We start from the raw sequence: 23,159 nt of genomic DNA on the forward strand, positions 1-23,159 counted from the left end.
GTGCTTCTTTTTGTGAAAAACTGCCCTCATCTTTTCATCCGGGGATTACAGAACGGGATATGCTTAGTTTACGAGAAATTTAGCAAGTTTGAAAATGTGTTTAACTATGCAGGATTAGTGGTCTACGCTTTCTTCCCATGTACGCTTATCTTAATCTGCAACATTCTGGTTGCAATTAAAGTTAACGGTTTCCGCAAAATTAAAAAGACCAAGGCGACATCGAACACAGTCATGATGGTCACAACAACATTGGCTTTCGTAGCGTTGACCTTCCCTATGGTGATATACAACATTGTGCACGATGGCTGGTATTATAAACCACTGAAAGAAAGGATTTATGTCGCGAGGAACTTTGCAATATGGCACATGTTGTCCTACACGAACAGCGCTATAAATTTCATTTTGTACGTTTGTACCGGTCCGAGGTTTCGGCGCGAGGTCGTCAGACTTCTTTTTAGACAATTCCATGTTGTCCATCCGGAATCAGCTAACATGCATGTTTCTCAAACAAGAGAACTTACTCGGACAATTTAACATGCATGTTTCCAAGACAAGAGTGCTGACTAAGATGAAGAAATAGTTGTCCGTGTTCTCCTGGGTAATACATGTATATCAATAAACACTATCGATCATCCCAGCTCCAGGCCATTGGGCCTCTTGTTTTGGTGTTGTTGCCAGGCAACGCTTTAAAGATGTATAATTATCTCCCCACGAGCAGAAACCGCGCCTCTTTCTTGATGCCTTCATTGTTGAAATTACATACAGGTGAACCTCAGCTCCCAGGGCTCAACTAGAATAAATACAATAAATTGTTTTTGTATTCTAAAAAGATGTATTATTACCAAACGTATAGTTGTGATTGGAAGCTTTTGAGTACATCAGTCAACAACTTAATAATCCAGCATCACAATCAATTTTTTTTAAAGATGATGTATTTCTATGAGTACTATAATATTTCTAGTGCAGTTACTTTCTCAAAATTGCAACCGGATTATTTTAAATCATGAGAAAAGTGGAAATTCTCATAGTAAGTGATATTTTATTGACCCCAGCGCCGGACACAAAGGCCTAGTTATAGGCCTAGGATGACGAAAAAAATGTAGAAAAATCACTTCAACACAGAGCAAAACCGACGAGGGGTATTCCTGCTGAATGATCTACTCATGATTCTTCCATAACAACATATTCCTTCCTGTATCCCGATATCTTCAGTGTGTAATCCATCAAGATAGTTGAAGAATATCAAAACGTGGTGGTGGTTCTCAGTCTCGGACAATGTTCGAACCCGCACCGCACTGATAGTGGAATGGTAGGGAAGACTGGCTGGAGCAAGACTACTATCTCCCGCGCTTATCAGCCGATACTATTACTGTAAAATCGGTATGGAAACGTCGCAACTTTGGCATATCTCTACAACGAAACCGGCGTGACAAGATTGATGCCTTCCTTCCATTCTTCAAGACCCATTAAAAATAACTTGTATTATATTTACTTGAGAGTCCCTTGAGAGGTCGTTCACTTGTGCAGCAGTCGCCGGAAAAAGGAACATTTCTAGAGGAACATCCATAGACGGATTAGCTCATACGATAGATACCGTTTTCTAGCGGGATTCGACATAAGTAAAAATCAGAATGTGAGCCGTCAATGATGCGCAATCTGTTGTCAGTCAGATAATCGGGACCTTTAGAATACTAACAGTCGTCGGGACACATAACAGGTGGTTGGGAGAGCTTTGGTGGTCCCGTCCTTATTTGTGAGAAGGCAGGACGAGGAGGGCCCACAGCTCCCCAACCTTCCGGGGCGAATAAGTCCAAGCTGAGATTGTGCACGATTCAGTATATAGTTTGACAATCGGCATCTTTCAGCGGAAACACTCCAACCATAACATCGGTGTAACAGTTTGAAATGTCCAAGGATAAAATGTCTTTTGTGCACTTTTAACACCTTCAGCGCCGAACCTACGTGGCCCAAATCCCCTCCCTTTTGAGCTGGTTATCGGAGTCTAATGGACTTCATGAAAGAACTACGCCATCGCCATCTTCAGGGCTAGGTAGGAACTGAAAAGACAAGAAAAGGTATTTCCAGTTCCTCCTTGCCCTGAAGATGGCGATGGCGTAGTTCGTCCGTGAAGTCATTTCAATGAATGAATGAATGAATGAATGAATTGAATGAATGAATGAATTTTATTACTCAGACCTTAATAAAAGGTACAAGAGTACCAAAAGATAACATAATAACATATATACAAGTGAGAAATAAAGGAGGAAAGCACCTATCCTCTATTAACATTATAATTTCTAAAAATTTTCAAAATCTTGCTGCAAAAAATAGCTAATTTCTTAAGTTTTTGTTCTGATGTTTGGTCTAAAGATGTACTAAATTTGAGCATATTTGGACGGTGGCAAAAATACTGACCATGATCTGTATCTGTCCATTTCAAAATGTGGACAGACAAGTAGGTAATGGAATTCATCTCCACCATAATTTTTATAACAAAGTTGACAAGTATTATTTAACTCTTGGTTATTGCCATTGTAGTTTCAACTTCTAACACCTGGAAGCTTGTTGTTTCCTAGTCGGAATGAAATTTGTGCTTTTACCATAAAATCAGGAAGATCAATCAAGTATTTTCTGGATTTCACCACCCGTCAGGTGCTGCCATCTGGCCGAAGATTGGAAAAGCTCCATCCAACTTTCACAGCCTACGGCCAGGTGGCAGCACCTGCCGGTAACGAAGTCTCACTTGCTACTCAAAACCACATTTCTATGCCTATTGGGCGAATTTCTTCATTTCATGAGTGTTGGACTCGATGAAATACATAACTTTCATTATTAAAACCTAAACTTTGAAAACGGGAAGCTCGGAAATGACTGTATTAATGTTTGCATGTGGTGAGTTACCACCCGTCAGGTGCTGCCATCTGGCCGACGATTGGAAAAGCTCCATCCAACTTTCACAGCCTACGGCCAGGTGGCAGCACCTGCCGGTAACGAAGTCTCACTTGTTACTCAATACCACATTTCTATGCCTATTGGGCGAATTTCTTCATTTCATGAGTGTTGGACTCGATGAAATACATAACTTTCATGATTAAAACCTAAACTTTGAAAACGGGAAGCTCGGAAATGACTGTATTAATGTTTGCATGTGGCGAGTTACCACCCGTCAGGTGCTGCCATCTGGCCGACGATTGGAAAAGCTCCATCCAACTTTCACAGCCTACGGCCAGGTGGCAGCACCTGCCGGTAACGAAGTCTCACTTGTTACTCAATACCACATTTCTATGCCTATTGGCCGAATTTCTTCATTTCATGAGTGTTGGACTCGATGAAATACGTAACTTTCATGATTAAAACCTAAACTTTGAAAACAGGAAGCTCGGAAATGACTGTATTAATGTTTGTATGTGGCGAGTTACCACCCGTCAGGTGCTGCCATCTGGCCGACGATTGGAAAAGCTCCATCCAACTTTCACAGCCTACGGCCAGGTGGCAGCACCTGCCGGTAACGAAGTCTCACTTGCTACTCAAAACCACATTTCTATGCCTATTGGGCGAATTTCTTCATTTCATGAGTGTTGGACTCGATGAAATACGCAACTTTCATGATTAAAACCTAAACTTTGAAAACAGGAAGCTCGGATATGACTGTATGAATGTTTTTATGTGGCGATTTGCGACCCGTCAGGTGCTGCCATCTGGCCGACGATTGGAAAAGCTCCATCCAACTTTCACAGCCTACGGCCAGGTGGCAGCACCTGCCGGTAACGAAGTCTCACTTGTTACTCAAAACCACATTTCTACGCCTATTGGGCGAATTTCTTCATTTCATGAGTGTTGGACTCGATGAAATACATAACTTTCATGATTAAAACCTAAACTTTGAAAACGGGAAGCTCGGAAATGACTGTATTAATGTTTGTATGTGGCGAGTTACCACCCGTCAGGTGCTGCCATCTGGCCGACGATTGGAAAAGCTCCATCCAACTTTCACAGCCTACGGCCAGGTGGCAGCACCTGCCGGTAACGAAGTCTCACTTGTTACTCAAAACCACATTTCTACGCCTATTGGGCGAATTTCTTCATTTCATGAGTGTTGGACTCGATGAAATACATAACTTTCATGATTAAAACCTAAACTTTGAAAACGGGAAGCTCGGAAATGACTGTATTAATGTTTGCATGTGGCGATTTGCGACCCGTCAGGTGCTGCCATCTGGCCGACGATTGGAAAAGCTCCATCCAACTTTCACAGCCTACGGCCAGGTGGCAGCACCTGCCGGTAACGAAGTCTCACTTGTTACTCAAAACCACATTTCTATGCCTATTGGGCGAATTTCTTCATTTCATGAGTGTTGGACTCGATGAAATTCGTAACTTTCATGATTAAAACCTAAACTTTGAAAACAGGAAGCTCGGAAATGACTGTATTAATGTTTGCATGTGGCGAGTTACCACCCGTCAGGTGCTGCCATCTGGCCGACAATTGGAAAAGCTCCATCCAACTTTCACAGCCTACGGCCAGGTGGCAGCACCTGCCGGTAACGAAGTTTCACTTGTTACTCAAAACCACATTTCTATGCCTATTGGGCGAATTTCTTCATTTCATGAGTGTTGGACTCGATGAAATACGCAACTTTCATGATTAAAACCTAAACTTTGAAAACAGGAAGCTCGGATATGACTGTATGAATGTTTTTATGTGGCGATTTGCGACCCGTCAGGTGCTGCCATCTGGCCGACGATTGGAAAAGCTGCATCCAACTTTCACAGCCTACGGCCAGGTGGCAGCACCTGCCGGTAACGAAGTTATGTTATGTTATGTTATGTTATGTTATGTTATGTTATGTCTCAGACATGTGACTGATTAAATGATTAAAATGATTAAATGATTAAAACCTAAACTTTGAAAACAGGAAGCTCGGAAATGACTGCATGAATGTTTGTATGTGGCGAATGAATGAATGAATTTTATGAATGAATTTTATTACTCAGACCTTAATAAAAGGTACAAGAGTACCAAAAGGTAACATAATAACATATATACAAGTGAGAAATAAAGGAGGAAAGCACCTATCCTCTATTAACATTATAATTTCTAAAAAAATTCAAAATCTTGCTGCAAAAAATAGCTTATTTCTTAAGTTTTTGTTCTGATGTTTGGTTTAAAGATGTACTAAATTTGAGCATATTTGGACGGTGGAAAAAAATACTGACCAAGGTATCTGTATCTGTCCATTTCAAAATGTGGACAGACAAGTAGGTAATGGAATTCATCTCCAACATCATTTTTATCACAAAGTTGACAAGTATTATTTAACTCTTGGTTATTGCCATTGTAGTTTCGACCTCTAACACCTGGAAGCTTGTTGTTTCCTAGTCGGAATGAAATTTGTGCTTTTACCATAAAATCAGGAAGATCAATCAAGTATTTCTGGATTTCAAACTTGTTGTCCTCATTACACAACGACCTGTACACAGAGCACTTGGGGTGATCAAATATATCACTTATACAACGTTGCTTAGATTGATCTGTGAGACATTGATTAATTTTACATTTTAACCATGAAGGATTGACTTGGTTTCTTTCAACCCATAAATAACCAATTCCACAATTGTTCAAACTGGATTACAGCATGCAGTAAACAACTTTCCCAGACAACTTAAAATAGTAATACCCCTATAGTTGCCAGGGTCCTGTTTGTCACCTTTGTTTTCATATAGCGCTTGTATAACACCAACAGTCCAAGCTGAGGGAATAACACCAGTTTTTCGGACTAGGTTGAAAAGTTTACAAAAAATTCCAATCATATTACCCTCCGAGGCTTTGGTGTGCTCGTTTGAAATGTAATCAAGGCCCTGAGCTTTACCATTTTTAAGCTTCTTAATAGCTTTTCTAATTTCCTCAATAGTAAATGTCTTGTTCAAGATTTCATTTTCATTCCCGAGTTCTATGTTGATGTTTCCATCGACTGCATGATCCGGCGGAGCCTGATTTAGATTTTTGAAATGGTCATGCAATACTTCTTCGGATATCTGTTTAAAGATATCACTAGACTTCTTACTTTTATTACTCACAATAGCCCAGTATTCCTTGGGATTGGTACTGCGTAAGTTTCTAATTTTCTGATCCACAGCTTTCTTGTGTTTTCTGTAACACCTTTTCATAACCATTTTGTACTCTTTACTTGAACGCTTCAAATTATTGAAGTTTTCAGTGTTTTTTACCTGTCTGTACTCCTTTTGAGCTCTACAAAAAAGTTTTCTGGAGGCCTCACATTCTTCATTGAACCAGTCTTTCGTGACATGTGCTTTTTTCTTTTTGCTGTTTTTCCTTTGAGAACCATGTAAACCATTGACATTTTTTGGAAATGACAGGAAAGAAGCATTACTAAAAACAACACCTATTCGATCAACCATAATGTCCCCACGGTTAGGATGATGTGATATGTATGTAGTAATTCCCAACGGCAGCCAACCTGAGAGATTACTACCTACAACCTTCCCCATGCAACGTATCCCACACCTCGCATTATTTCAAGTTCTGAACTTCGCCATCGCCATCTTCAGGGCAAGATAGGAACTGAAACGGTCGTTTCAGTTCCTATCTTGCCCTGAAGATGGCGATGGCGAAGTTCTTTCATGAAGTCCAGGAGACTCCGATAACCAGCTCAAAGAGGCGGGATTTGGGCCACGTAGATCAACAATTAAACTGGGAGGAGTGGATGAGCTTCGAATCCTTGGTAGAGCCTGTTGTTTTCTTATAACAAGGTCCATGAGCTTGTTTACATAGTGGCAATTTGTCAATGCAAAAATAAAGGGCGGACAAGCATTTCCAGGTTTCCATTTCTTCAAGGAGTCTACACTAAAATACCTTGGTAGCCACTCTGCAAACAAAGAAAGCCAACATCAGCATTTTGCCTGTGAAAATATATTTATTACATTTCTTGATATTTCTTTTTAAAGTATGTTTCCAAGGAGCTGATAGTGTTTGCAGACCAGCATCCTATCTCTATGTGCAGTGACTGACTAACATCTCCTTGCTTACATACTTAAGTCAAAATTACTCGTAAGGTAAAGTGGTACCATGTAGTAACATAATTGTACGACACTCAGCATGACATTTGGACTATATCAATTTTCTATTATTTATACCAAAGTATTACGATTCCAAACACCAATAAGATCATAGATGTCACACCGATTTGCTACTGACAACCAATAACAGCCTTTAGACCATGTTTGAGAATGATTTCGATATTGGTCTTATCTTGACACAGCTCTTTGATAAATGCATGACAGTCTGGTTTACGTGAAACATCTGACACTAGGTTTTTCTAATAAATATTGAAAATATACTGCCTCATAGTAAATCACACTACATCCAGATCTTAAGATAATTCTTGCAAAAAAGACCCATTGGTAATCCTTACTAATCTCTACAAAAGAAGAACTGTTTTGTCCATACCAGCAATCGAATATCATGGAATCAATTCTATCGAATAGCATTACAAAATACATATGCCTATGGACATATATAAGTATATTTGAACTTTGCATTCAAGGCACAGTCCATCAACGTGAACAGTTCTTCTTCCAATTACATACTAAATATTTGGGACATGGACTTTCCTGGGCCGATTCAGGAGGACAAGATGCTTGGAACCTCATATTACTCGGTGTTTAGGATTTTGATTCTCTGGAGTGATGAAAAGGTATTGATAACTGATGGACTGGACCCCTTATTAATTAATCGAGAACGTTGAGAGAGAAAGAACAGGTAGACATCAGACCCTGAAAGAGTGTAAAATGTAAAGACATATAGAAAATTGGTCAACACCTTAAGATTGCTAGCCTACACATCAATGCTAATTGCATACCGGAACACTACAAGATCTGACTATGAGTGAACATTCGAAATTGCATTTCTCCAAAAGTGACCAAATTTTTTATATCAGTACATGATAATCTATTGCTACACATCACAATTATACTAGACATATCAGAATGGTGGAAATATCACATGTTCAACCAAATAACCCACTGGCATGGAAGCAGGCAGCCTAATATGGAATGACTATACACTCAAAAGCTCTCGTACTCAGGTTCCAGCTATTCAAAGTAAGTCCATGTCATCACAACATTCATTTTGACCCCCAAGACACTGACCACTGCATCACTAGCATAATGAAACGGCCAGGGGCCATTGTGCTCACCGTATAGATATTTGGTGCTTTGGAATTCATCCAGATTAAGAAACATTGTACATGTATAGTATATAGGTCAAACCAAAGTCGGTATGACATGTGATGTATCGTTGCTTGGAGTAAGTACCATAAGAATATCATCAAAAACAAGTCACTAATTAACGAGATATTGCACTTTTTACCTATTTTAGTTTTGGCCTCCTGGTGGCCGAGTTGAGTACCAGATCAGATCGAAATTCCGTGTCCGAGGTTACATGACGAAGGGAGTGATGTGTAAAAAATTTCAAGTTCAAAGCTTTAGTGGTTAAGAAATGTGCCATAGTTTACACTCTAACGGCCAATTTACGCCATATGACCTCTGTGACCTTGAAAAGTAGGTCAAATTGAAAACCCGTAGGACATGTGATGTATTTTTCCTAAGAGTACCTACCATAAAAATCTTATCGAAAACAAGTCACTTATAAGCGAGATATCACACTTTTTAGATTTCCACTTTTGGCCCCCTGGTGGCAAAGTTGAGAATAAGATCAAACTGAAATTCAGCACCAAAGGCTATGTGATATAGGGGGTTATATGTACCAAGTTTCAAGTTAATAGCTTTAGTGGTTAAGAAACGTGGCATAGTTTACACTCTAATGGCCAATTTACGCCATATGACCTCTGTGACCTTGAAAAGTAGGTCAAATTAAAAACACATACGATATAAGATGTATATTTGCTATGAGTACCTACAACAAAAGTTTCATCGAAAACAAGTCACTAATAAGCGAGATATCACACTTTTTAGATATCGACATTTGGCCCCCTGGTGGCCAAACAGAGAATCAGATCAGACCGAAAATCAGTGTCAGAGGTCAGCTGACCTAGGGCATTCTGTGTACAAAGTTTCAAGTTCATAGCCCTAGCAGTTAAGAAACGTGCCACTGTTAGGATACGACGACGACGACGACGACGACGACGACGACGACGACGACGACGACGACGACGACGACGACGACGGACACAGCGCTATCATATAGACTCCCCTTACGGTGAGCCAAAAAACAATTCAATTACTTTGGTGTTTTTACTGGGTAGGTTTTGACAATTATAAAAGAGTTCTCTGTTTATAGTGCCGGCCTGAAAAGGTTTTGATACCAGAGGTACGGTGAATCAGTCACCAGGACAACATATGTATACATCTGAGTGTACAAATCAATAATTAAATGTCTTAAATTGACAAAATGTCATCCAAAGTAATGTAAGTAAGTAAGTCATTGTTTTATAGCAAAAACACAAGTAAATAAAGCCATACAAATAACGTATCTTCAACATACCCAATCATCCTAGGAAGATATATTTCAACCCATACCCTGCCCATCTCCACATAAAATATTATCTACAACAATATTGCAACAAAAACCTTTATGATAAGTACATTACTGGTACTAAAAACATCACAAGGACTCGTTAGATCAGCTGTGATATTACTTCTAGTGAGAGTATAACAGTCATCAAAGGAAAGAAACCCAGGAAAAAATATAATTTGAGATTCTCATAAAAAACTTCAAAATTCATCATGATCTTGGACGGGTTTTGATTTCTCTTTTGAAGGATGAGGATAGGCCCAGAACGATGATGCTCTTCCGTTGATATCACGCTCCCTTTTGGCAAAACTTGAGAACGTCGATACGCAGTTCGCGATGAAATGGTCTGCTTGGGCGAGAAGGTAGAGATCGAGGTGAGGGCTGGAGGGCTCGTAGCGGATTACCTTAATCTGGAATGATAAGAATTATATGGTCAAGACGATGAGAAGACAAGAAGAGAATTGCCAATTGTCTTGCCCAGCTTGCACGGACGAAATGTTGTAAACATTGTGATGTTGATGCTCACCATCTGAAGGCAAAGACTATTCAGTGGCGTGTGCAGCGGCCTTCAAATCAGGAGAAAGATTTATGACCAAGCTGGCTGTTGATTTCTCTAAGGACGTGTGGACCTTGAACCGGATGAGACTGACTGACGATGAATGATGTGACTATACTCCCCTAAGGATTAGTACCCAACTGATAATGGACAGCCAAGGTGGTCATGGACTGGTTATGCTGATCAACGCTATTGGGCATTTGTCAATGAATCATGATTCATTTTGTCAGCTGACAAATTGATGAGTGTTTGGCTGTGTATTAACAAATGCGATTAGACTAGGTTGGAAGGCAGTTGCAGGCAGAATACTGACAGGACCATATAGCCTGCCATGTGTCCTTTGGACAATCATTCTGATCTCAGTCTGGAGAATGCTTGGCACCCAACTCTAGAGAGACAGAAACTAAAAATTTAATTTTTCAATCAATTTGGGCAACAGCCGAGGAAAATTCATCAATTTTCTCTGGCCTGGCAGACAACAATAACACAGCAGACTTCACCCAAATTACGCTTGGCGAGACGAGATATTTTTCCTTGATTGGGACATTTTACAGAGTATTACTGAATACTGATTTCTGTTCTATGATCGCCGAGGGATTCCCAAATAGCCATCTATCTTGTAACGCTTGTTAAGATTTGACAGCTCAGCCTTAAACGGTTCTTCGAAGATAACCGAAAGTGATGAAGAAGCGGCTGTAACATTGTGAACTGACCAACAAACAATCATATCTATGTGGTTTTTGGTTTTTCTTATCGACTTGGACAAATTGCCAGCCATAATTATCACTGTGTTTGGGTTTTCTACATGATAAGACAGAAAAGCATGCATGCGATCACTCTTTGAAGTTAGTAAAACCGAATTTGATTGATAGGCTGACTTAATCTCTAACCATATATGAATCTCCAATACCCACTGACTCATCAGAAAACTGGCCTTGGACAATGATGTCTGTTGGACTGAATGGCAGTCAGTTGTCAGCCAATTCAGTCAAATTTCCAAAGAAGTATTGAATACATCATCTGATTTTACCCTCCTTGCCAAAAGTGACTCATAAAGATATCGACAACTGTCAACTATAGGGACGGTTGTCGAACTACATGGACCATTGTTTCAGCTTAAATTAGTTGGCAAATATTGCCTTCACATATCCCTGGTGATTTATAACATCTAGATATGCATGTCTTGTAACATGTATCAGTTCCTATATCAGTCCGAGCACGATGGATGGTCTCGGGAATGGTCCCAATGGGGCAGAGGGAAATTAGATTGTTCTCCTGTTCTTGGTGGAACTTTTATCATGGACGACAGATTGTCCATAAATGTATCTATATTTACAATTACCAGTTGGCTAAATCAACTGTATCAGTTTATTACATGGGATGTTGAAAGGAATAATGTCTCTTCAAATACATGTACATTTGAACTACAGCAGTCCGAAAACTGAAGGAGACTTCCGAGACAAATTCCTTTGCTAGGGATATTTTGAAGCAACGTCATACCATCCCAGCCCCGCAAACAGTTAACAGCCCGCAGACCAATTCATAACTCGCACGTCAAATAATCAAATTATTATCAGCAAACGATTCACTCAAAATCTCATCTGAATACAACGTAACGCCATTTACGTCTTTATCAACAATATCCCATAATCTAATAATACGGCGGAAAAGAAATCATCGACTCAATAATAATTTTCAGAAATTCGATAAAGTACCATCTCGATGATAAGGAGATGCGCCTGAATAAAGAGATTACGGGATATTAAGGATCTCATCTCTTCCGATGTCACAATCAAGTCACAGAATCAATAACTCAATCACAATTTTCATAAGTGCGACTTTGAGATTCGATCAACTTTTGACACGCTCATGTGAAGTGGGGGATGATTGAAGAGGTATCCAGTCAATTAGAGCATCATTTGAGATTTGTCAATCTGATGTTACTATCTGATATAAAACGATGATTTGGTCATAGTTCCGAAAGTGTTCAGCAAATTGGGTTGAGTTGCTGGGGAGAAATTTAACCTGGACGATAGACTGGGGACCTCATCCACTATAACGGAATACCAAGAATGTAGTATTGGTGTCCATTATAGAGGTACTGATTGTCACATCCAGTTGTCAAATGTGGTTAATCTATTTTTTGGCAATGAAAATTACAGAAAATATCTAGCATGACCTACATCACACTGTTGTGTACAGAGCAGTACCCAACGATGCATATCATGAATCACTGGATGCACAGCAACTGGACATGATGACCATTACAGCAGCAAACGATTATGATGACGATATTGATGACGTTTTTGATGATGATGATGATGAAGAAATCCTATCCTACCACAGTATGCCTTCATATCAGTCTCTAAAATACACCCAATCGAATATTTGCCGATGCAAGTGTATTAAAGAAACTATCCTGTGGCCTTCTATGAATGGATGGAAATCCGTAAGCAAAAAAATAAATGTTAAATAATACACACTTTTAATGATTTTAGATATTTTTCAAACTCTGGAATCATGTGATTCGAATCCGCCGCAACGAATAGCGTCTTTGCTTGTGTCTTCTTGGCTAACTCTTTGACTTGATACAAGATAGTCTTTGTTGTAGGGAAGCACATTTCCTGAGTGAGCGTGCCCGGTTTGGGATGATGACCAATACACTGCGGGGAGGCAAACATATTTGGGATTCGGTCGTTGATGTGTTCGCATGTTCTTTCCTGGAAAGATATGAGAATGAAGAAAAAGATGATAATTTTTAGTTGTTGAATGAGAGAAAAGACCATGGCCAGTTCTCATCCAGAGATAAATTTGGTTTCTATGCCTAATCCCAAAAGATTTTCCACTTTGACATATCTCAATAATAGCCCTTTTCGAATTGCAATTGACTCATGTATCAATGCAAATGATGCCTTTCATCACAACTTGACACATTCAGAAGAAACAGAAACCTCAATAGCAAACTGCCGCTGTTAGCGATATTAGCGGAGAGCCCTCGATGAGCATAGCTAGCTTCGTTGAGAGGCTAAGTGGCAGGACCCATTAGCACAGCATCAAAATATCCACAATCAAACAGCTAGCATGATAATGACAAGTGTTGCACTTCAAAACCCATGGAAATCATGCGTCGACATCATCAGCAACAAATGCAGTGATGACGATTGCAACACATGCGCTAACTCTCAAGCAATGTAATGCCATTAGCTCCTCATCTCACCCTTCAAGCAAAGAACCATTATCTTTACTGCTGATGACTGTTCCATCAAAATTTTGTAACGCCACTGTAAGGCATCAGATTCCAATGGGATGAACGGATTCGTAGTTATTCACAGACTATTTATTACCCCAAGGCTGTATTTTCTTCCCGGGGAAGGGGAGCTCACTTCGATGAAATGTTTTGAGCATCCCTGTACCAAAACATGTGTGACAGTTTAAGCCATGGTATGTTGTATTTGATGTCCATGCCAGGGCAACTAGAAGACCCTGCACAGGTGGTCAGTAGCCATGTTAGATTTGTACTTCTCATGGTCAACAATGGATGATACCCTTCGACCTTTTGATAACCAACATCATTCCCCATCCCACTGCCTTGGTTGATCTTCACATGTCCTGGATGTCAGCACAGTGACCTAACCAACAGGGCTCAATGGCTCTTCACCAAACACCCACATAATACCACTGATAATACATATAGGAAATGATTGAGATCGGAAAGAAAAACATCTCTATTTGCCTAAGACCCTGAGCTATATTGGATAATCCTCCGGGGAAATATCACAAAAATAACAGAACAGGGATGATCCATGATTTGTTTATGAAATCGCCAGACTGTTTGCCAACTTGAGCGCTCTTTCAGACACATTATTTGTCATAGTTGGGATCAGTTGGTTATATTTCAGACACATGTCTTGTCATTTGAGATGCACGCCAGACATTCAGTTAGTTTTTGGTAACGAATCTGGCTGTCCTAAGTTCTGCCACAGAGCCCCAGAGCCCCAGCATTCCTCTGTATTCTTCATTTGTAGGGAGCAGGAATGAAGCATGGGAGCTGAATTCTGGACTCCAGTGGAAGTTTCAGTACTGTTGTTACTGTGACAGCATTCTGTCATAAGAAAAGTTCACGTGCAATGCTATCAAACATCGAGAAGACAGCAGTGACGTGGGAAACCTTTCAACGCCCCAAACCACCACCACTTTCTATCAAATCAACGACAGACACAACCTGAGTGCACTTGTCACATATAATATCTAATATATGAAGAGATCGACGATCAATGGGCGTATATTGCTCATCTACTCCAGGTAAGCCATTCTCTTCAACACTGACAACCAGAAATAAAGTAGCTTTTAAAGGGCTATGCCGTTCGTAATACTGGTGGTCCAGGAAAATGTGACGCACTACACAATGCCTGGTGCAGTTATTATGAACATGAATTCACTGCAACCTGGTATTTATAGTATTTGTATATCTATATACACAACAGCAATGCTGAAATTTATGTTTACTGCGTATTCACAAAACAACACTTTACCTGAAGAGGAAATGATGACTTTCAAACTACTCGAAGAGAAGTAGTGCCAAAAGCAAATACTTAAACGAATGGCTCAGTTGTCCAATAACGGAAACTGAGAGATGATCTTGATGACACTGCATTACATTGAAAACCCTTGACGAAACAACGACTGTATCAACAGCACAGTGGTCCAATAATGCAAACTGAGAGATGACACTAAATGACACTAAATGACACTTCACTGAAAACTTGTGACACAACTGTAGCTGCATTACAACCATTTCAGAAGTTCTTTTTCAAGATTGCTGGAGTGCTACAGTGAGAATATAGCATCTCCAATTGGCAGGCAGCCAAAGTCACTTAGTTGAGGTTGGTAGAAGGCGACTTGAATACCAAGGCTGCCCTTCACATTTTGGCCATATAAGTGTTGTATAATGGGCTGATATGGAATCTCATTTAAAATTGACAGTTGATTTCACCACGGATAGTTCAGGGGCCGAGGGCATCAATTCGTCCAACTACATGTACACTGTTAGAATGAAAATCTACTAACATGTCTAGTTTGGCTGAGTGTAAATAGACTTTCAAAGCCTTAGACAGTTTATCTAACAATATATAATCACAAGGTAAATATCAGTAAGTTCAGCTCACCCAATCAACACCATTGCGAAGATGAATCCCAATCCATGGTCCTTCGGGGATATATTCTTGTATAAATTTATCACCTTGCTTGGTGATTTTCTCATTCCATATCAAATACTGCTGTAGTTGCCAATCATCCTCGGAGATGGGGAAGTTTGCTGGTGCACCAACGAACGCCAGCACGAGATGATGCTCTGCAGGGTATCTGGAACAAAAGATAGGAAATTTGCTGACCTGCTGAACACTTGGCTAAGGTTTTATTTACCTCATAATTCTTTATAAATTTCTCATATTTTCCATTAAAAGAAGCAATATCAAAGGTTTGTCTCTCAACCTTGATGTCACAAGCAGTTCTATGGAAAGATTGGTCTCTTTTTAGAAATTTTGGTGGTCCTGAAAAGAACCGTTGGGGATATTTGCATTCACTCATCACTCTCATCATCCTCGGAGTCGCTCAACCGTTCAAAGCGCTCCACCTTGTCCTGCAATTCCAACATCTCTGCATGCTTGGAGAGTGCATATTCGCGGTACGCAGCTCTGACGCCCTCTAGCGTGACTTGTTGGAGTCGCAACGTGTACATCCAGGAACGTCGCATCTCGATTGTTGCTTTCACCAGTCGTTTATTTGTTTCTAGCAACTTCCTGTCCAGGATTACAACTTGCTCGCCAGCCCTGTACATCTTTCGCTCAACCTCCCGCAGCTGAGACCGGATCTTGGCTGTTAGCGTCTGACGGTTGTAGGCCATGGTGAGACTAGTGGGGAAATATTAACTTGAACTTCTGTGACCTGAACTGAGACCTGTGACAAAGACCGAGTTTTGTGACCTAGACTGAGTTTTGTGACCTAGACTGAGTTCTGTGACCTGGACTTGTGATCTGTGACCTGGACTTGTGCTGTGCGACCTGGACTTGTGCTCTGCGACCTGGACTTGTGTTCTGTGACCTGGACTTGTGTTCTGCGACCTGGACTTTGAGTTTGTAGTGGACGACTCAAATCGAACAAGACAAATATAGCTTCACTTTCGTTAGGGTTGGAAAACAACTGATGAAATCAAAAATTACAAACTATTTTATACCCGTCCCCAGGAATTGCCAGTGTCACAAGGTAATTCACTGACATTTGATAAGATTCTGTCAAATTTGTCATGATAAAATTACTGAACTAATCTGTCAAATATGAGTAAACATCACCCTAATTAGGCAAGCCCATTAGGCCTTTGTTCATTAATCAATACACCTGTTAATTAACTCACCTTCAAATGACTATCAAATCAGAGAAGCAAGCAAAAATGCTAATTAGAAGTTAATTACCCCCTACAATTAAATTCCTGTAAAATCATGCAATTACCCATTCATTATTTACACTTATTTTCATCAGGTTTTAATTAGTGATTTTATTGATAAGTCAATAATTTGGTACAGCTTGACTTGTGATTTTAGTGATGAAGTGAATAAGGTCACACATATAATTGTAGATGATCTGATAATCGAAATTCCCATAATAACATGTTGACAGGTTCAAACAAAACATGATGTGAACCTTAGGTTGAAGGCTTGGTGATGTTATAGGAATATGTCAATATCTGACTGAGGAATCTACCTGACATGAAGTGGGGTATAAAACCCAGGGCTGGAAATGCAACCTCACAATCCATTTGACCACCACAGTGTTAACTTAAGATTTATCCCAAGTCATATCTCAATTAACTTAAGTTATATCCCAAGTCACATCTCGGAAATCTTCAAGAATGGAAGTCATGGAAGCCGACATTGATGTTCTCTTCGAAATCCAAGACACCGAGCGAAAGATTTTCAAGGCCTGTGAGCAAGTCCTCCTGATCGACAGAAAACTACAAGATCTACAGAAGCGATTCCAGGTGGCGACTACCAACGGACGGCGAGCCTCCCGCTACAACCTGAAGATCCAGATCGTGACCTTGGAGGGCGTGAAGAGAGCCTATCATACATACACCAACCTCAAGGCCGAAGAAATTGCAGAAATGACCGAGAAGCTGTACAACGAATCAAGCACCGAAGATGAGTTCTATGACACCGATGAGTGAGATGAAAGATCAAGATCCTGCTTCAAATGGTTCTTTTCAGAACCACAAAATATTTTCAAAGAGACCAATCATTAATCACATCTGCTTGAAGAAATGAAAGATTGAATCCCTCAGGTTTTAGCTACAGGCATCCTGACTCCCAAATAGAGTCATAATGTTAAAATGATTGATTTAAATGCTGTACGCAACTTGACACAAGAAAGCTCCGAGATCGGCAACGTGTGGGGCAAGATGGCTGTACAGTGAAAAGTTTTGTCACAGAGTAATTAAGAGGCTTGACTGTTCATTTTTACTTACTTTCTTAACCACTTTTGCATTTGTCGAGGGTTTTTGGCATCAAACTGTAATGGTTGGTAGAACTCTGACTTTTCAAAGTCAATACTGTACGTATCCCAAAATGGGCCAAACGGATTGCCGTCTTTGGCATTGCAGTCTCCCTTGGTTGGACCATGGCGCGGATAATAACAATATGCTGAAATAGAAATTTGCTCTGATTGAAATCGCAAACATGATGAACAAGAGACAGAGTACATTGAAATAAGTTCTATGTATTTTTCTGGCCAGAGTGCATTTTGCACTATCCAATCAAGGTTACTTCCCTTCATTCTGTTACCAATATCACCACACATTTTGAGATTTGCCAAAATTCATGTCCCCCCCCCCCCCCACCCAACACAGATACCGAAACTTTTGTACTGTCAATATCACCATACCTGTCCGTTGGCCGGCTGGCCATATACTTGGAGCAAGCTCCGACATAAAATCTTCCATCGTTATAACGCGATGATACTGTTTTATTGGATCCACTTCAAAGTAAGTTTTGAAAGGCACTTGGACCTAAAAGAAAGGAGGCTTATTACAAATTGACACTTCAGTTGGATGCTGAGCAGTACAGTGTCTTGAAAACCAACCACTCAAGACGGACACTGGACAAAGTAATTATAAGGACATTCCCAGTGTTAAAGCAAGAATTTCTCATTAGGGAGTCAAACCAGCAGTTTTTAAGTCGATTTCAAATAAAAAATTAGAACTTTCAATAATAAATTTCATCACAGCTGGATTTTCTGAAGCAAAACATCACATTATTATAGTTGAGCCACCAAGGATTAAGAAAGACAAATCTTTATTAATTCTTGGCCATACTTACAGATTTATAGCTTCCAGGTCGATACTCGACGAAGGGAGGTAGCACCAAAGTTCTATTTACTGCACGGGCAAACGAGAGTGCCCCCAAGTAGTGATCGGCTTGGTTACCAAACCGACCTGTTAAATATAAAACAAAGATATAGCATCAATTTGGGAAAAGTGAGGAGGGCGTCTTCCCTGAATATCGGGAAAAGCGGTTTTGGACTTCTTCAACCAGACAACCTTTTTTGTTTCCATCAGCTAAATAGATGCAGAGAAGCAAGACCATCTTGACAGGGTGCTTTTAATATATGGTATTTTAATCATTTTTTAGAGCCAATTGTAAGCCTGTCGCATTGTTGAAGCTAACGAGTTTGGCAGGGCGCGGGGACTCTAAAATTAGGCTTAACTTAACAGTTTATAACATAGCATATGCCATTCTTCAATCCCATAACAATTAATTTGAGCCAGATTACAGAACAGATATCGAAGGATTGAATCACTGCCACTGACATCAAAATATAATGCAGCCGTTGCTGGTGAACGACTCTATCTCGGAAGATGACAGATCGGTCTCGGGATGGTGAAACAATCGATAGTAGGCCAATATGGTGATAAAATTGACAGCGGGCCGGGGATTCAGAAATCAAGATAATTGTCTCACTAGTTTTTTTAAATGTCTATGGATAGATGTAAGCAATTCTCTAAGTCTCCACAACAGTCCCTAGTTACTATTGTGGAAATGGTCTGTTTTGGTACCAGGGATTCAAGACAAACCAAATATGATCAATTACAACATGTAAATAAAAGCTGTCACATAATTAGTTCAACGTCAGCTGATGACTCCAAGGATCAAAATTGCCTTGCTCCATCCTGAATGCCCAGCGAGACAAAGAGGTCATCATTTGTTACCAACAGGCCTCAACCAATCCACAGGTTTTTGCCATAACTCCTTACACCACTCATCTGGCACAGCAGGGACCACACACTGTCACAGCTTGACCAATCATCATTTGATAGCATGCCCAGCCAATCATATTGACATGCCGTCCGTACAAATCATACCTTCAACCAAAATTCTGGTATATAACTTATAAAGATTCCTTCATTTTGAGCAGAAAGACAAAGTTGCCAAGCTGACATTGTTATAACACAAACCGCCAATTGAAAATACCAAACAGATTTTATAGTCAAAATGTTAAATCCTGGCGGTGCCATTTTAGACAAGCTCCACACTGAAACGATTTAAGCGATATAAATTTCACAAATAATGACATTCAGGAAAGTGCCTCATATTGTTCAGCACTCGTAACTTATATGTCATTGGATTTAGCTCCGCCAATTCAGATTAAGAGTTAGATTAAAACATCCAGTATCTTTTTGGATAGGATTATCTTATGACACAAACTTTGCAGATAAATGTTAGGAATTTCTGAGAATTTAAAATACTGTGTAATTATACTTTGTATCCAACTTTTAATCTTTATCAATAACGGAGAGATTTAGCATTTGTTACAAATGTTAAGAGATTCTGGCTTGTTGTTGCATTCAGTTTTTGCACTGAATCCAGAGACTTGAAACTGTCCATCTGGGGACAATAAAGGATCTTGAAATCACGAAGAATTCCATGGCAGGTTTGATGGCTCTGTCAGCTGATTGGTCAGTTCTGGTTATGTGCAAACCGTACGAACGGCCTGTCAGGGATATCAGCTAATGTTAGTCAATGTCACACTGTCTCATGCTTTCATGTGCCATGAACATGCAAGCTTCAATGGTGACGAAAACAAGGACATAGTTAACTACCGTACTTGTTTAAAACGATAAGCGCAATCACTGAATTAGCATCAAATCCCCCATGAATCCTTTGAAAAGTGGCACCTATTCCGTGATCGGGGAATGCAAACACATTCCCTTTGATGCTAGCATGCACAGGCAGTGTGTGTCACTGTGGTACATCCTCTAGTACAGGTGTAGATGTGTACTGTCACTACAGTACTGCATGGTGATCATGTATGATGATGTACTCTGCATAGCAAATTTTGATAATTTTCAAAGTCAAATAACTATCGAAAAAAACTGCTGCAAGTGATCAAAACTGGTGTTTTCACTTACCCATACATGGACAGAACAGAATGTATCCCTGTTTGTCGACATCAGCACCGAATACGGGATATAAACAGCAAATTATTGAGAGGAAAACGAGGAAACCCGACACGTCCTCCATCATGTTCACTGATTGGGGATGCCCTTACTGGGAATCCCGAATATGACCTCAGGAATTCCCAAAGATTTAGTTTTTCCTTGTTCCCGCTGATGCGCTGGCGGCGCTAGCTCCCAATATTTCTGTAAGGACTTTGATTAACTGTAAACAAATACCACTTTAACACAATCAAACGGTCTGATCCTTATTTTTGTGAGCTAATTTTGTGTAAAAAGTATTAAAGTTGATATTCAATATAGGTATCTCATTATTGAAGTGGTACATTTCTTGAAATCATTGGGGAATCCCTTGCCCAGGGGATCAGCTGGTAAGTCCCATGCACTACTACAGTACAGTGTACATGTGTTTCCATACTACTGTCTGCAGGTGATGTACCTTTCTCTTTTCAGCTTCTGCATTGTGACAAGACTAAATTGAAATGGCTGGAACAATCTGCAGGGGATCTTTCTACAAGCTTCAAGGACTTGGCCTCCAACAATCGTTAATCAGAACTTTCTCCTTCTCCCAATCTTCAATGGCAAAGATCCTGCAGGAACCTAATCTACGCTTTGTCCCCGAGAGCAACCCAGTTCTGGAGAGTGATATCAAAACTTGCAGACTTTGTTGAAAAGCACAAAAGGATTTTCGTCCTTACTGGGGCTGGTATGTCAACTGCTAGTGGAATACCTGATTACCGATCAGAGGGGGTGGGGCTCTATGCAAGGGGTGACAAACGCCCAATTCAACATGGAGACTTTTTAAAAAGTGAGAAAAACCGGCAGAGATATTGGGCTCGAAATTATGTTGGCTGGCCCAAATTTTCATCGGTCTTGCCAAATAGTGGACACAAGATTCTTAGTGACTGGGAAAAAAGGAAGAAAATCTCCTGGCTTGTGACCCAAAATGTTGATGCTCTTCACCACAAGGCTGGGAGCAGGAACGTGACTGAGCTGCATGGTTGTTCTCACCGGGTGGAGTGTTTGCAGTGCGGTTCTGGCATGATGCGTCATCGGCTCCAGGAGTTGATAGCGGACATGAATCCACACTTCCATGAAGAATCTCTTGACATTGCCCCAGATGGTGATGTGCAGCTTTCAGATTATCAAGTTAGGAGTTTTCAGGTGAGTTCACTTGTGTCCATTATGTTAGAGGAAACAAGAGGCGCGCAGGAGCCAGGTAGGTCAGACTAAGTTACACAAAGACGCCTGTAGGGGCCTCCCCTCTCACAGTACATCAAAACCATTCATGGTTGTATGAGGAATAAAATGATTGCTCAATCAAACACAACCCGTGCCCCAAACTGCTCATACTAGTCACCCAAAGACCGCCAATTGGACCCCCTGGCATTTGCCTGCAAACCATGAAAGGAATAAAATGCTTTTTATGTACATGTACTTACTTCCCTTCTTTCAGGTTCCATCTTGTCCTTCTTGTGGCGGCGTCCTCCAACCTCAGATTGTATTCTTTGGTGCCAACGTTGCCAAACCCATTGTAATGTTCGTCTTCAGGAAAGTGGAAGAATGTGACAGCGTATTGGTCCTTGGGTCTTCACTGGAGGTGAGAATTTTATTGTCCTTTTTTCTGATGGTGATTAATTTTCGAACTCAGTCAGAGAATAGGCAGGTTTTGCCACCCTTTCAAATGTGAAAGTACCCTATTGGATTAGATGATTGTATTATGAACTACAGACACCATTTTAAACTCTAAAGTCTCAATTAGTTCCAGTTTCACATGTTTTCTTGAGCTCTATTGCCAATGAACAATTGCTAATGATATGATATCTCTTCACTCTTGACAGGTTTACTCTGGGTACAGGTTTGTTGTTGCCGCCTCAAAACGTGAGCTACCGATAGCCATCGTCAATATTGGCCCGACACGTGCCGAGGACCTAGCCACAATCAAAATCCGTGGACAATGTATGGACGTACTTGAACGGACTGATGCTCTCTTGCAAGAACGATTCAAAGCCAGTTAATTCTGATGCGACTGAATTTTGGATTGGCTAAAGTAAAGGCCTTGGGTGCCCAATGATGTAGATGTATGTCTCTTACGCCTGGCTGTTAGGTGCCCAAGGGCAAAGATCAACATTGCAACAAAGGGTTTGAAGTTCAAAAGCGAAGCATTGGTTTGTAAAGCATAGATTATTGTGATTCTAGATGCTCTAGTCAAATTAAATGTTTAAAATAAACCTAGTTTTTTAAAATTATTTGCTTACTTCTTTTCGACTTTGGCAACTGCTCTTGGAAAATGTACAGTTGAGTCTTGTATCCAGGCCATCGGTCGCTCTTGGAAGATGTGCGGTTGTGTCTTTCCTGTTGATATAGCCACTGGCAATGGCAATGGCCTTTGATAGATATACTGTAAAATCGGCCAAGAGTCATCTCAATGTTCTATTGATAGCATCACTTTGACAATAATGAACTGGTACATGTACTAGTATTACATGGTGTTGCAAGCTTGTATCAAGATAGCTCCTTACCGACATTACAGTAATCACTGATCAACT

The 23,159-nt window shown here is 40.3% G+C and overlaps 2 protein-coding genes across 2 annotated transcripts; one reads left to right on the top strand and one right to left on the bottom strand.

Moving 5' to 3' along the window:
• Nucleotides 1-9,251: 9,251 nt before the first annotated feature.
• Nucleotides 9,252-20,673, bottom strand: LOC135501489 (GDP-fucose protein O-fucosyltransferase 1-like). The gene is made up of 7 exons (XM_064793630.1): nucleotides 20,566-20,673; nucleotides 18,476-18,591; nucleotides 18,042-18,165; nucleotides 17,626-17,800; nucleotides 15,275-15,470; nucleotides 12,593-12,829; nucleotides 9,252-9,963 (listed from the first exon to the last, which is right to left on the bottom strand). Exons 1-7 carry the CDS (start codon nucleotides 20,567-20,569, stop codon nucleotides 9,754-9,756), a joined length of 1,062 nt encoding a protein of 353 aa, XP_064649700.1. The 5' UTR covers nucleotides 20,570-20,673; the 3' UTR covers nucleotides 9,252-9,753.
• Nucleotides 20,674-20,761: 88 nt separating this feature from the next.
• LOC135501428 (NAD-dependent protein lipoamidase sirtuin-4, mitochondrial-like) lies at nucleotides 20,762-22,816 on the top strand. The gene is given in 5 exon segments (XM_064793544.1): nucleotides 20,762-20,798; nucleotides 21,064-21,262; nucleotides 21,264-21,774; nucleotides 22,067-22,210; nucleotides 22,452-22,816. Coding segments are annotated over 4 exon segments (1,002 nt in total). The 5' UTR covers nucleotides 20,762-20,798; nucleotides 21,064-21,092; the 3' UTR covers nucleotides 22,629-22,816.
• The last annotated feature ends 343 nt before the right edge of the window (nucleotides 22,817-23,159 follow it).

Source organism: Lineus longissimus, chromosome 17 (genome assembly GCF_910592395.1).
Source record: "Lineus longissimus chromosome 17, tnLinLong1.2, whole genome shotgun sequence".
Classification (NCBI taxonomy): domain Eukaryota; kingdom Metazoa; phylum Nemertea; class Pilidiophora; order Heteronemertea; family Lineidae; genus Lineus; species Lineus longissimus.

What these genes read in the sequence shown, in the direction of transcription:
- LOC135501489 (XM_064793630.1), bottom strand. An exon ending in GACCTGGAAGCTATAAATCT is followed by an intron (nt 18,166 to 18,475) that starts GTAAGTATGGCC and finishes CCTTTCTTTTAG; the next exon opens with GTCCAAGTGCCTTTCAAAAC. An exon ending in TTCGCAATGGTGTTGATTGG is followed by an intron (nt 12,830 to 15,274) that starts GTGAGCTGAACT and finishes ATATCTTTCCAG; the next exon opens with GAAAGAACATGCGAACACAT.